At 41.7% G+C, this 14146-nt stretch overlaps 1 protein-coding gene across 1 annotated transcript in view; it reads left to right on the top strand.

Annotated features, from left to right (window-relative positions):
- The window catches only part of scn8ab (sodium channel, voltage gated, type VIII, alpha subunit b), a 51779-nt gene that overhangs the window by 21703 nt on the left and 15930 nt on the right, over positions 1-14146 (top strand). The window contains exons 9-20 of the mRNA XM_030051274.1: positions 208-349; positions 1683-1889; positions 2014-2295; positions 3908-4231; positions 5498-5630; positions 6893-7131; positions 9008-9181; positions 10199-10555; positions 10660-10833; positions 10988-11284; positions 13469-13586; positions 13757-13911. Coding sequence (XP_029907134.1) covers positions 208-349; positions 1683-1889; positions 2014-2295; positions 3908-4231; positions 5498-5630; positions 6893-7131; positions 9008-9181; positions 10199-10555; positions 10660-10833; positions 10988-11284; positions 13469-13586; positions 13757-13911 — 2602 coding nt within the window. The remainder of the gene's footprint in view (positions 1-207; positions 350-1682; positions 1890-2013; positions 2296-3907; positions 4232-5497; positions 5631-6892; positions 7132-9007; positions 9182-10198; positions 10556-10659; positions 10834-10987; positions 11285-13468; positions 13587-13756; positions 13912-14146) is intronic.

Consider the following 14146-nt stretch of genomic DNA (forward strand, 5'->3'; position numbering starts at 1 on the left):
AGCGTCTTGTCACACACTTATCAAAGCTCATTTTCATGTACTTGCCCTTTTTTACCCTACATGAGTAGTGATGGCTGCATCTTTAATCCCCCAAACTGGTGTAGTGCTGAAGTCACATGTTTCACCATAGCGCTGCCATTGCCGGAGCACGCGTAACACGTTATTTATTAAATGACACTTTCTTTCAACCCTGTGTGTTCCTGCAAGGCGGTGTCCGGAGGGCTTCACATGTATGAAAGCAGGAAGGAACCCCAACTATGGTTACACCAGTTTTGACAGCTTTGGCTGGGCTTTCCTCACCCTCTTTCGCCTCATGACCCAGGACTTCTGGGAGAATCTCTACATGCTGGTAAATCACAGTGTATTCTTCTGTCCTTCAGTCTGTCTCCTGTACTCCCTCTCACATATCTAAATGTTAGTACGCACGTCTTTTTCAACTGAAAATAGAGAAGGACTCGATTCTCAGTCTCTGTTTCTTTGGTTGATTAGGTTAGTGTGAGGATAATCCAAGGGAGATACAACTTTGAAACAGCTGGCACAGGCCATGACATGTTGAGAGCAAAGGCCATTATGAAACCTGTATTCCTTAGGAAAGACATCGAAGATCAGGACAGCATAGAGTCCTGAGATGTGCAATGGATACAATTTTTTTTATTTGCTAAATTACAGGTTCTGTTTTTCAAGGAGAGTCATGAATAAAACCCCGATTTTGTGATACTGCAATTCTTTTTAATATTGTACGTTAATTTTTCCAGAGCAAGGCATAATGATATTTCTTTAAGCCAATGGGTAGCAGATGGGCATGATTCTTTTTTCCAATAAATAACAATTATGTTAATATGTAAGACAAAAGACAGGACTGCGTATGGCACCTCAATATGACCTATAGTTGCGGGCTTTGGTCCTTTGTTTACACCTGTTCCAGAGACCTATTTTAAATTCTTCAGTAAGCCTCTGTAGTCATCAGCACATATCCAGAGAACCGAAACACTCCCTAAGCAGGACTGATGATTTTGTCCTCCCTACATCATAAAAAAAAATACATCACCATCGTAATACCTGAATGAATCAGCAAAAGTGGCTCTGAGCAGCTCTCTCCCGCTCAGTTCCTTGGCCCTCTGAATAAAAGGGAAGGAAGGAAGCCCGGTCAGAAATAGCTAGAAGTATGTGACCAGCCACTTTATGTCAGTTGCTTGTCTTTCTTTTAATGTGAGGCCTCAATTGTGGGCGAGGAGCTGATATTTATGTCACACAACTGAGTCACAGCTGCATGTGAAATTGAAGCAGTTTAGCGGTCTGTATTAAATAAGACAAAAGTGAAGCAAACATATATGTGCCTGTGAGATAGACAGATAGATAGACAGATGGATAGATAGACAATTTTCTTTGTGTGTGTGTGCGTGGGAGCCCCTGCACCCTGGCAGCCTCTCTCTTGCCTGCAGCCTCTCCTGAAAGCCGTGGAGTGGATATAAAAGCGCTGGCATTGCTGACACAACAGATATACACACTGCTCGGTCAGAATAACAAAGTATGGCAGGAAAAAAAGAATCATCACAAGCATAAAACAAACGTTTGGCCCTGAGGCATTTAATTCAGTTCAGTTATCTTAGTAATTATAACACATGTATCTTACATGTGAAGTCTCGCTCTGATTCTTTGCTTTCGCTGTGCGTCTCTGTCAGACTCTGCGAGCTGCGGGGAAGACCTACATGATCTTCTTTGTGCTGGTGATCTTCGTGGGCTCCTTCTACCTGGTGAACCTCATCTTGGCTGTGGTGGCCATGGCTTATGAAGAGCAGAACCAGGCCACCATTGAGGAGGCGGAGCAGAAAGAGGCTGAGTTCAAGGCCATGCTGGAGCAGCTCAAGAAACAGCAGGAGGAGACTCAGGTCAGTCTTACCTACTTAAACACACTTTTCCACCGTTATTACTCATTCTTCTTATTTTCTGGTTATTATGTGCCTTCCTGGCCTTTTATTTTTATTTTTTTGCTTCTCTACCCCACTCCCACAGGCTGCTGCTATGGCGACATCTGCGGGCACGGTGTCGGAGGCTGCATTAGAGGAAGAAGGAGGGGGGCACTTGTCCCGCAGCTCCTCTGAGGTCTCCAAGCTGAGCTCCAAGAGCGCCAAGGAGCGACGCAACCGCAAGAAGAAATGGCGGCAGAAAGAACAGGAGAAAGAGAAAGGTGACAGTGAGAAGGTTGTCAAGTCTGAGTCAGACGATGGCAGCAAGAGAAGCACCATCCGTTTCCCAGGCAGCCGGCTGGGGAGGAAAACATCCATCATGAATCAGGTAAAGTTAGCAAGAGAGTCTCTTTCTCAAGCACCGTGCTGTTTGATTGGCCAGTCAGAGGAAATGACGACAGTTAGCAGGATTTATATGAGTTTGTTTTTCATTTCATCATTTTGAGGTATTGTCTATATCTGTAGAATGGATTTCACTAGATACTATTGAATTATTTCCTTGTCCTGACCAGGACTGCGCAGTATGGAAAGATAGAGAGGTGAAAAACCATTCACATGCAGTCTTCAGATGTAAACAGTTGCTTTATGTGTCTTATATTTTTGTATTTGTGTCTCTAAAATGAGATGCCCTATGTCAAGGGGCAATCCTTTCAATAAATTCAGTCACCGAAGAGCAGCAATACAATTCACTGGAGGCAGAGCCCCACCTCCCCCTTGCCTCCATACTCCCACTTCTCCCACACCGCCTGTACTCCAGCGCAGAGAAAACTTCCTGGTGCCTACGGTGCAAAAAAACTGTGGTAGCCAAACAATGGATTGGCAAGACTAATAATATGTTGAAAATAACTTTCACCAGAGTAAACACAGTTTCACTTGAACCAAATGAGACAAGATTTAAAATAAATCTCAACTGTCATAATATTGATTGGAGGACCGAACAACCCGACTGGCTATGCTCTAGTTCAAAAAAAAAAAAAAAAAAAAATCCCCTAAGCAAGCACTGCACTGAAATTCATTGTGTTCTGCTCTTTCATTCATAAATTCACAGCTTGCTGGTATAAGCTGAAAAAAGAAAAAAAAATCTTAGTTACTTGAGTTATAGATAAGACTGTGTATGCCATGATTAATTAATTGTAGAAATTCCATAAGCAATTATCTCTGGAGTCTTCTTGCCTTCTATATAGACACAAGGCCAAAAACAACAGAAATGGCAAGGAAAATTAGTCAAATCATGTTCACAATGATTGTGACTGTTCTTGTAGTCATCTTATATTGCAACGATGCCATTTTCATGTTAGGCCTGTTAGAGCATGATTACAAAGAACAACCCTTCCCATTCTTGTTTCTCGTTATCATTTGTTTGTCCTCTTCTGTCAAGCCAAAGTGGAATTATCCCCTTTTGAACTATGATTTTCCCTTAAATGCCCGCTTAAATTTCCCCTTAAGTAGGTACAAGAAACACAAAACATTTTCCCCATATTGTGTAAAAACGTCTCATACATTATCTGTGTCTGCTGCTTGCAACACTTCATTGATGCTACATCACTTATACACTATATTGAGGGAAATGTTCACACCCAAGATGGCATTGTTTTATAGCAGCACCATTCCATCAAGTAGAAAATATCGAGATATTTTGTGCATCTTATATACATTTCCCTCTAATTCAGCAGGACATTATGGTATCTTTGCAAACCACAGCAGTGTCACGGTCTGTATGGTACCCTGTTTGGTACAGGATAGTCAGAGAAGGGCAATATTTTACAGGTCTACTGTGTTATCAAAAAGGATGATGATTATTCCCTCACCCTTTCACTCCACCATTCCCCTTATTTGCCCTCCTCACCTTGTCTTCCCTCCTTCTGCACATCTGTCCACCCACTTCTGCCGTCTTTCATCACCTCCCAACTGTCCCTCTCCAACTCCCTCTCCTTCTTCAGTCACTGCTCAGCATCCCAGGCTCCCCCTTCATGTCGCGCCACAACAGCCGCAGCAGCATCTTCAGCTTCAAAGGCCGCTCCAAGGACGTGGGCTCCGAGAACGAGTTTGCCGACGACGAGCACAGCACGGTGGAGGAGAGCGAGGACCGCCGGGGCTCCCTGTTTATCCCCTACCGCCGCAACAGCTACAGTGGCTACAGCCAAGGTTCATCCCGCATCCATCCGCTGGCACCCCACTTTGGAGGGAAGAGGAACAGCACAGTGGACTGCAATGGCGTGGTGTCTCTCATCGGCCCCGGGCCTGGCGGACGGCTTCTGCCTGAGGTGAAAATAGATAAGGCAGCCACTGATGACAGTGTAAGGACGTCCATGAGACACTGATACAGTCTAGGCATGATGGTGGTGGCCCTGGTCTCTGCAGCTTCTCCTTCACTGCCTCTTCCCCTTTTGCTCTTGTTTCTCTTTTTCCTGCTCCTTTTTCCTCGGTAATGCCTTTTACCACCCCTGGCCTCTCAATATCTAGTTTCCGATTCTGACTTTTTCATCTTCTACTGCAACTCACATTTCTGCCCTGATCTAATGGCCTTTTCTCACTGCCCCCCCCCCCCTTTTTTTTTTTTCCAACAGATGTACAAGGCACTAATCTCCCACCAGTAGACACATTATTCACTCACTCACTGTCTAACCAGTGTCATGATTATTATTTCAGTGTTTAATGTCTGACAAGAACTCAATTTGAAACCAGCATTTCTTTTTTCCCTCACCAACGTAACATTGAACTAGCCCCTATTCCCCTGTTCTGCATTCTCATTCATAACAAACAAGACTATTCAAACATTTACAAGAAAAAAAGTCTCCCTCTCTTCTACTACTTTTTCTTCCCATTCTTTGGGGCTTTCCACTTCAGTGTGTTCTCTTCTCTCTCTGTCTCTCTCTCTCTCTCTCTCTCTCTCTCTCTCTCTCTCACTCGCTCTCTCTTTCTCATTCACTCTTTTATTCTCTTTTCCTGGGTGGTGCAAGAACAAACCTGAATCTTTTTTTCCCCCTCTATAACAGCATTCCTCATTATTGTAGCTAGCATGGTAGACACCCCCCTTTTATTCTCAACCAATCCAATTGCTTTTTACCTTTCTACTTCTCTCCAAATGTGGCATGGTGTAGCGGCAAATGATGTCTTGAATTCTCCCATGTTCCTATTTAATATGCATGCCAGTGCATGCAGTATAACGGTGCTTAGTCATGGGGTGTGGATTATAGTGGAAGATGATGAAGGGTGTAGAAACAGTATGCTTTTGAAGTCTGTTGTATGATATAGTTGCAGGAAGTGCTCAAAGAGGAGAGGACAGGTAATTTCAGGGTATAAAAGATTGTAAAAAAAAAAAAAAAAGATGTGATGATCTGATGTGAAGAGCTGCATTTGTCACAGTAGCATTCTCTGAGCAGGGTAGGCCATGACTTAATGTTGAGATTGCTCTGGAGGTGATTATATGTATGTGTTTGTGTTTTAGTGGCTGTCTTGTTTGTGTGCATGTCTAGTAAGCATTTATGTGCGTGCTGTCTGACTGGCATTGTGTTTCTCTCTGAGTACAGACCACAGAGGTGGAGGTCAAGAAGAAGCACTCGGGCTCTCTCATGGTGTCAGTGGATCAGCTCAACTCCTCCTTCAAAGGAAAGGACCGAGCCAACAGTCAGATGAGCGTAGTCACCAACACACTGATGGAGGGTACAGACCACCTCTAGATTTAACATTTTTCTTGTGTGCTTTCTCCTCTCAAAATTGTTTATTCCTACATTATACATTACTCAATTGATTCTATTCACTCAGCGCTCTTCTAATGAGTGTTGAAATTAAAAAATGAACCTCAGGAGCACTATATTATTGAGCAACACTTTGTTCTTGTGTCTTAATTAATTAACATATTTACCTTTGCATTAAATTTATAATATTCCTTGAGATATGGAACATTGTGAAACCAGCGCTATCATCAAGATAAAGGGACAACATGTTTGCTCCAAACCATTGTGTACAGTAGTGATTAGCATTGGCTTTGATGTCTAAATTTGTGGACTAAAGCCAATGCCAGGAAAAAGCACCCACAACTTTTGTAGAACCACCAATGTTTAGAGAAGTTTTTATGCCTGATTTTTTTTTTTTTTTTTTTTTTGGAGCCCAACCTGTACATACAATTACTGGCATAAGTGTTAGGTCATGATTTTTTTTTCTCTATGCTGGCATTTTCTTGTAGTGATTTCAGAATTGGTTAATGGTTCATTTCAAGGTCAAAAGATGAATATGAAACATTGATCATATTGATAATCCCACTAGTTTCAGCTCATCTTAAGTCTTGGATAATGTAAACTTTAACTAAGTGATTTCTGTGAGCTGTTAACATCCTTAGACTTTTGATATCTTGATTTTCAATACTGTAGAAAGCCTTGAATTAAGTCTCCAACACCTCAGTCTAACTTGAAGAATGAATGATTCTACCATTCATTCAGCGTTAAAAAGCTATTTATGGAAACTGTTTGTGTGCTTCCACCACTTTTATGGCTCACTTTAGCAGTGGGATTGTTCAGCTAATTTTCCTACATAGTTCATTCTGAGTATTTGTTTAGCGACTGGTGATGGAGCAGAGATGTTTTTTGTTTTTTTTGATAGAATGTCAGAAACTCCCACATTAATTTGCAGTTCAACTTCCCATTTCCCTAATATATTTTAACATGTAATGAAGTAACTAGTCAGAAATAATACTAGACCAACTGTCTTTACCTATATTCATCTTTCAACTGGAACCATAACTTAGCAGTAAAAGAGGATTTTCATAGCCTTTTCATAAAATTTCAATATTTCTATACTTTGGCTCGAAATGTATATACTGTTGCCTTTAGCAGTTTTTACCTCATTCAATTTTTTTTCCCTTACTGTCTTTACTTTATCTTCCACTTCCCTCTCCTGTCTCTTCCGTCCTCCATCTCTCCCTGCAGAGTTGGAGGAGTCTCAGAGGAAATGTCCACCCTGCTGGTACAAGTTTTCCAACATGTTCCTGATATGGGAGTGCTGCCCCATCTGGTTGAAGATCAAGCACATAGTCTACCTGATTGTCATGGACCCTTTTGTTGACCTTGCCATCACCATCTGTATTGTCCTCAACACCCTCTTCATGGCCATGGAGCACTACCCCATGACTCCACACTTTGAGGAGGTGCTGGCTGTGGGAAACCTGGTGAGAAACTGCAACTGTCATTTCTCTCTGTGTTTTTGTGTTTTGTAATCCTTCTGAAGAGTTACAGAAGTGTTGTAGGTTCATTTTTCCCCCACTGACAACCTCAAAAACCAGTACACCAACATACCATTGGGTATGTGCACTTGAGAATATGCACATCAGCCAATCTGTAGCTTCTCTAAATTTATTTTCAGTTAGGATTTTGGCTTCTGATGATCATGAAAACAAGATAACCAAGATTAAACGATTATTGTGCAGTGATCCCTTTCGCTGACACTCTTGTTTTGTCTTGTGCTGTAAATCCAGCTCGCTCCTGTCCTTTGCAGTGGTCTACTTTAGCCCATCCATAAAAATCTATCAGTCAAGTCAACTCAATTTTATTTATATAGCCCAAAACAACAAATTACAAGTTTACCTCAAGGGGCTTTAGAGCAATACATCATCCTTTATTCTTAGACTCTCACATTGGATAAGGAAAAGCTCCCCAAAGGTGCAAATTCACTCTCAGCCAGGCTGTGGCATGCTTATATTTAAAGTTTAAGGAAAGCGCTGTTACAAAGATATTTTTTTAAAGTTCAATAAATGCACGATGTTTTCAAAGTCAGTGATTAGTTATGTTAAATAGCTGTGGTCCCAGTATTTGCTGATATAATCACAATTATGTTTTTTGCCACAATTGAGCAGCCCTATCTCTAACACACACACACACACTCACACACACACACACGCTTGGAGGTCTGTTGGAGTCTCATCCAAGATTCACTTCCATTTTAATGCAGCCAGTCAGCCTGCTCCCCAAACTCACCCCCACTCAGCCTAGCCTGCTCTCTCTCTCTCTCTCTCTCTCTCTCTCTCTCTCTCTCTCTCTCTCTCTCTCTCTCTCCCTCTCTCTCTCTCGCTCTCTCTCTCGCTCTCTCTCTCTTACTCTCTTTGTGTGTTTCTCTCCTGGGTCCTGATAACAAGGCTTTGCCATTGATTTGTTCAGGACTGGTTTGGTAGAGGCACAGATTAAAGTTTGATTGCAACCAAATGTACATCAGACTGTTTGGTTAGTCTGCGCTGTGCCCTTGCTCTCAGGTATCACTGTATCACAGCTGGCTCCCTGTGACCATTCAGCGTCTGAGGTCAGGGGAATTGATACGGTGTCAGTGTCAAGACAGGAAATGAGGTCAGAGGAATTGACATACTGTCAGGAGTGAAACAGGAAATGAGGTCAGAGGAGCCGGCATCGTGTGATGGATGGTGCATTATGAATCACTGGGTGTTCTCCGCAAAGATGCTTGGGCGCATAATCAGGTGTTGGGTGGGAGATGTGAGAATAGCTCAGAGTCCCACAACACTGTACAAGTCCTGCAGTGCTGCTGCTACTGTGCCACTGCTCTATGACCTTGCCCTCTCAGATGAGTCCTCACTCAAAGCAAGAGACCAATCCATTTTTAATCAGCACCACATCAAACAAAATGCCATGTAAGCAAGCCAGGTTTTTCACTCTGCACTTATTTTCTTTTAAAACTTTTAGAACAAGGTAAGCATCTGGGTTTTTGCAGTCTTTTATGATTGAAAAAACCCTGAGAATTTACTGCAAATTAAGAGAAAATATAGTTGTTGTTGTTGTTTTTTTTTGGAAAATCACACTGGTCAGAACTGACATGATCTGATTTTCTGCAAATGCTTTGTTTTGATTTGAACGCTGTGGGTGTACAATTGTGAAACTGTCACAAATCCTAAATACCCAAATTCATTGAGTGACTGCCAAGCCTGAAAGGTGTGACAGTGGACTCGCTCTGCTTCCATTACATATTTGAAAAGTAAAAGTGCATATTATGAATCAAACTAACAAATCACTCATCTCTGTGACATTCTCTGTGGGCCACAGGTTTTCACCGGGATCTTCGCTGGGGAGATGTTCGCCAAACTCATCGCCATGGATCCATACTACTACTTCCAGGAGGGCTGGAACTGCTTTGACGGCTTCATTGTGACTCTGAGTTTAGTTGAGCTGGGATTGGCAGATGTGGAAGGCCTGTCTGTGCTCAGGTCATTCCGATTGGTAAGTGTACGAGAGGTTGGGGGTGTGAGATGGGGGTTGTCAACATCTGTTTAGTTTTCCCAACCCCCTTGTAGAGGCTATTTGTCCACATGTCATTAATTGAGAGATGGAAGGGTTCAGGCGGAAGCTGGATCATGTGAGAAATTCACCTAAACACCTAAACATGAACATCAAATAAAAAAAAAAAAAAGCTTTTGCTGCAAACTCATTGAAAATGGATTTCACATCTAGGCTGCTTTTGGCTGTGGTTCTGTTTGAGTCCCATGCTAAGTATTGCATTAACTACAAATCAGGTGCATTTCTGTTTTATTTCATTCATTGAACAGCTTGCTCCATGTAATGTTTCAGCACAGCATAGCTTATTGTGAAAAATAATTTATTGCAATTTAATGCTTTTTTAGTTACATTTAAAGTACGGAGAAGATTATTTTACTTTGTTTCTGAATTATGGAGTGGTTTCTTTTAGTTTGTTATCTAAGCACATGTAATGCCGTAAACGCCAATGGAATTGTCACAAAAAATGTTTCTGAAAGAACCTGAGAAGGGACCGGTCAAGAGATCCTCAGTTAATGACAAACTTACACGGTGATGTGTTCTTGAAATTTCACTGCCAGCTGAAGAAGATGATGCTGTAGCTAATGTCTAATTGTCTAAAACTGTCTCAAAAATGTACTTCTGGAATGGAGCATATATTGACCTAAAAAAAAAAAAGTCTGAGGTGGACAAAATACACCTTTTAAAAAATCGTAAAATACATAAGAGTTGACTTATATCATATAAATATATTGCCCAGTTGATAAAAAAAAATCACTTTTAGCTCCTTTCATGTCTATGTTCTGTCTTAGTGCCAAACCAAATGACAATCAATTTCAAGTTCTTTTTATTGTCATTTAATGCTTTTTTTTCATGCAAAATCCAAATTTGATGAATCAGGGCAATCAAGAACACGTTCAAATGTATATCTTGATATTAATAAGAACACCTGCCTGATAATTATGTCTCCTTTTTCTGCTCTAGCTCCGAGTGTTCAAGCTGGCCAAATCATGGCCCACCCTCAACATGCTGATCAAGATCATTGGTAACTCAGTGGGAGCTCTGGGTAATCTGACCCTGGTGCTGGCCATCATTGTCTTCATCTTTGCTGTAGTGGGCATGCAGCTGTTTGGTAAAAACTACAAGGACTGTGTGTGTAAGATCAACATAGAGTGTGAGCTGCCCCGCTGGCACATGAATGACTTCTTCCACTCCTTCCTGATCGTGTTCCGTGTGTTGTGCGGGGAGTGGATCGAGACCATGTGGGACTGCATGGAAGTGGCGGGGCAGACCATGTGCCTCATCGTCTTCATGATGGTCATGGTCATCGGAAACCTGGTGGTAAGAAAAGACAAACTGTGCTGTACATTCCAGTTGTAAGCCATATGTCGACTTTGAGATCCTGGGTTCTAGGTTGTGAATGTGTTTTTTTTTTTTTATCCCAGGTGCTGAACTTGTTCCTGGCCTTGTTGCTGAGCTCATTCAGTGCAGATAACCTTGCAGCTACAGACGACGACGGTGAGCCCAACAACCTCCAGCTCGCTGTTGCCCGCATTAAGAAAGGCATTGCCTGGTTCAAGTCCCACCTGCGGATCTTTGTTGCCACAGTGCTCAAGAAGGTACAATATCTGTACTTGTGGGAAATTCTCAGTTGTTAAACATGTTATCCAACTAAATGTTTGTCTTTTACTAGGCAAGTTGGACAGCTCCATTTTGACACTGTTGTTTTGTTATAAGCTTTGTTTGACACTGTTTTGTCATTCTGACAAGCAGCCTATAGAGGATGAACAGAAGCCTCTGGATGACATGTATGACGAAAAGCTCAAATGCATCGCCAACCACACGGGTGTAGACATCAACCGCGACCTGGACTATGCAAAAAATGGCAATGGCACCACAAGTGGCATTGGGAGCAGCGTGGGAAAGTACATGATTGATGAGGACTACATGTCCTTCATCCACAACCCCAACCTGACTGTCTGCGTGCCCATTGCTGTTGGAGAGTCAGACTTTGAAAATCTCAACACAGAGGACTTCAGCAGCGAATCTGATGCGGATAACAGTAAAGAGGTGAGTATGCAGGATCAATAATAATGTGAGAATTAGGGAGTATGGAGTCATGTCCACAGCTTGAGATTAAAGGGTTGATGCTGGTTTGGTTTGGAGAAGTTGTGGATATTCTATGATGGAGTGAGATCAAGCAGTGTGCTATGCAAGATTTTACTGTGAACACTGCATTGTGTGTATTTGGTTGAATGTTGTTGATATGAATGGGTTTAAATAACTTATCTATACGGTGAACATTTTAGGGTTTCCAGTTTGATAGGATAGGTGTAGCCAAATTTCGATTTTAACCTCTTCAGTTCCACTGCTCCCACGGGTGGGCTTGTCATTGCCTCATGGCCAAGCTTTGTTCAAAACCCAGACAGCTTGATTTTTTAATTATAGTGGCAATCCTAAGGCTTCTAATTATATCAAATATGTCCTGCTGAATTACAGGGAAATGTGTGTAAAATGATGAACAAACCAAGTAGATATTTTCTATTCGATGTAATGGTGTATCCATAAAATAATGGTGTCTTTGGTTTGAATGTTTCTCTCAGTATAAGTGTGATGTAGCTTCAGTGAAGCAATACAGCCAGCAGATACAGAATATGTATGAGACACTGTCATATAATATGGGAATTTTTTTTTTTTTTTTTAAACTCTGAAGCTTCTTAAGGGGGACATTATAGGAAAGGCATAGTTCAAGGGGTTAGCATGGCCACTGCCTCTACATAGGTGTGTTTTCCAAATAATTTTTTGAATCATGTAATAGGACAGGATGTAATAACTCGGTGCATGACACTGTGTGTGTGTGTGTGTTAGTTTGTCTTTGCATGTGCCTGTATTGCATCACTTCATCTGCTTAGCAGAAGTGGCCCAAGCTGCCTCACTATGCAGACAGTCAGCTGGCCTGACATTTCAGAACATTCATTTAGACATGAGAGCTGTAATAAAACACGAAGTGTCAGTGCTGACCTGGCAGATGGACAGAGACACAGGCAGCTCTGACGATAGACAGACAGACAGACACACACACACTCACACACCAACATACCGTCTCTACTGTCTAGTATGACTGTGGAAGCGGGGGAGAAGGGGTCAGATTGAAAGTATGAAGGGAAGTTTCATCTGTGGGTCACCTTGACCTGGTTTGCTGTGGGAAGAAAGGAGAGAAGGCAGCAGCATCACTACTGTACCTGCACCAGGTCCTTAGTCTGCTGGGCTTTTTTGACCAACCACACACCAATCTTCCCTGCACTGCAGCCTGTCACAGGGTAGGGTGCAGGGATTGGGCACAGACAGAGCCGCTATCAGCCAATCGAGGAAGCAGGGATCTGTCTGGCTGTTTTTTTTTATACTAGGTGTGTGTGTGTGTGTGTGTGTGTGTGTGTGTGAGAGTGAGTGAGAGAGAGAGAGAGAGAGAGAGAGGGAGGGAGAGAGAGAGACAGCCAGAGAGAGAGAGTGAATGCGGTCCTTTGCTGACGACTCAAGATTATAAAGTGCAGCATCATTCTCTAGTGAATTGGATTGGCTGAGTGCGTCTGTGTCTGCATATGTGCAAGTGTGTGTATACAGTATTGCAATAAGGCTGCTATAATGCAGGGATTTCATCGGTTTGTCCTGCCTCACCTTGACTTATTGTTCAGATCTGACATGAGTTATTGCCATAGGTAGACTTCACCAAGCAGCTCGGCTACATCTAAAAAATGACTTATTACAATAATGAAAATTATGTTGCATTCGCAGTACAACAGAAAATAACAGTAGTCATCCAAAAATCTGACTTTCCATAAATTCAACATGTTAATTGATTCTATGAAAGTCATTACACCATCTTTTTTGTATATTACACTGGCTCTGCTGTGTGTATGCATGCTTTCTAATTTGATTTAGTTATGCAGAGTTAATACTGGCTATTGCTATCAGTGCATTCTGTCCCTGGCCAGTGTTAAATAGTACCTGGTAAATATTCTCTAGAACAAATTCAGGTAGAAGAGTAACAACTCTTGCAACTACATTGCTAGAACATGCATGCAGATATTGCAATAAATCATGTTATGTATATGAGGCTAAAGTGTTGTTAAGGTAATGGCTGTATTGGCCCTGTGCAGCCTCCATGTGTTTTTCAGCACCTCACTGCTGAGCTCATGATGTTTGGAGAGAAATTCAGAGGTTGAATTGATCTCTCTGCTCCTCTGTGTGTCCTAGCTGGATGACACCAGTTCATCTGAGGGCAGCACAATAGACATCAAGCCTGACGTGGATGAGGTGGCAGTGGTGGAGGTAGTCGAGGAGTACCTAGACCCAGACGCCTGCTGGACAGATGGTAGGGGGGTGTTCACTCACTCACTTGCTGCTCAGTAATAACCCTAAATGTAATGAATTAGTATTAGTACTGTACATAGTTACTTGTTACTTGATGTTTTTTTATATGGACAGTATAGTGTGTCCATCTCTCCAGTGTGTTTCAGCAGTGCTCTTTCCTTTGTCATTCAGAATGTGTGGCCAAATATAAGTGCTGTGATGTGCCTATCACTCATGGCTGGGGGAAGCATTGGTGGTTCCTGAGGAAGACCTGCTACCTGATTGTTGAACATAACTGGTTTGAAACCCTTATCATCTTCATGATCCTGCTCAGCAGTGGAGCTCTGGTAAGAGCATGCACATACATAATAATACTACTGCTATGACAAATAATAATAATAATAACAATAACAATAACAATAATAATAACAATTATTATTACTATTATTATTATTATTATTATTATTATTATTATTATTATTATTATTATTATTATTATTATAACAAAAATAATAATAACCTTTATTTATTTGTTTATACCAAACAGAATTATAAAGTGCTTTACAAAATAAATGAAAAGCC

This window comes from Myripristis murdjan, chromosome 5 (genome assembly GCF_902150065.1).
Source record: "Myripristis murdjan chromosome 5, fMyrMur1.1, whole genome shotgun sequence".
Classification (NCBI taxonomy): domain Eukaryota; kingdom Metazoa; phylum Chordata; class Actinopteri; order Holocentriformes; family Holocentridae; genus Myripristis; species Myripristis murdjan.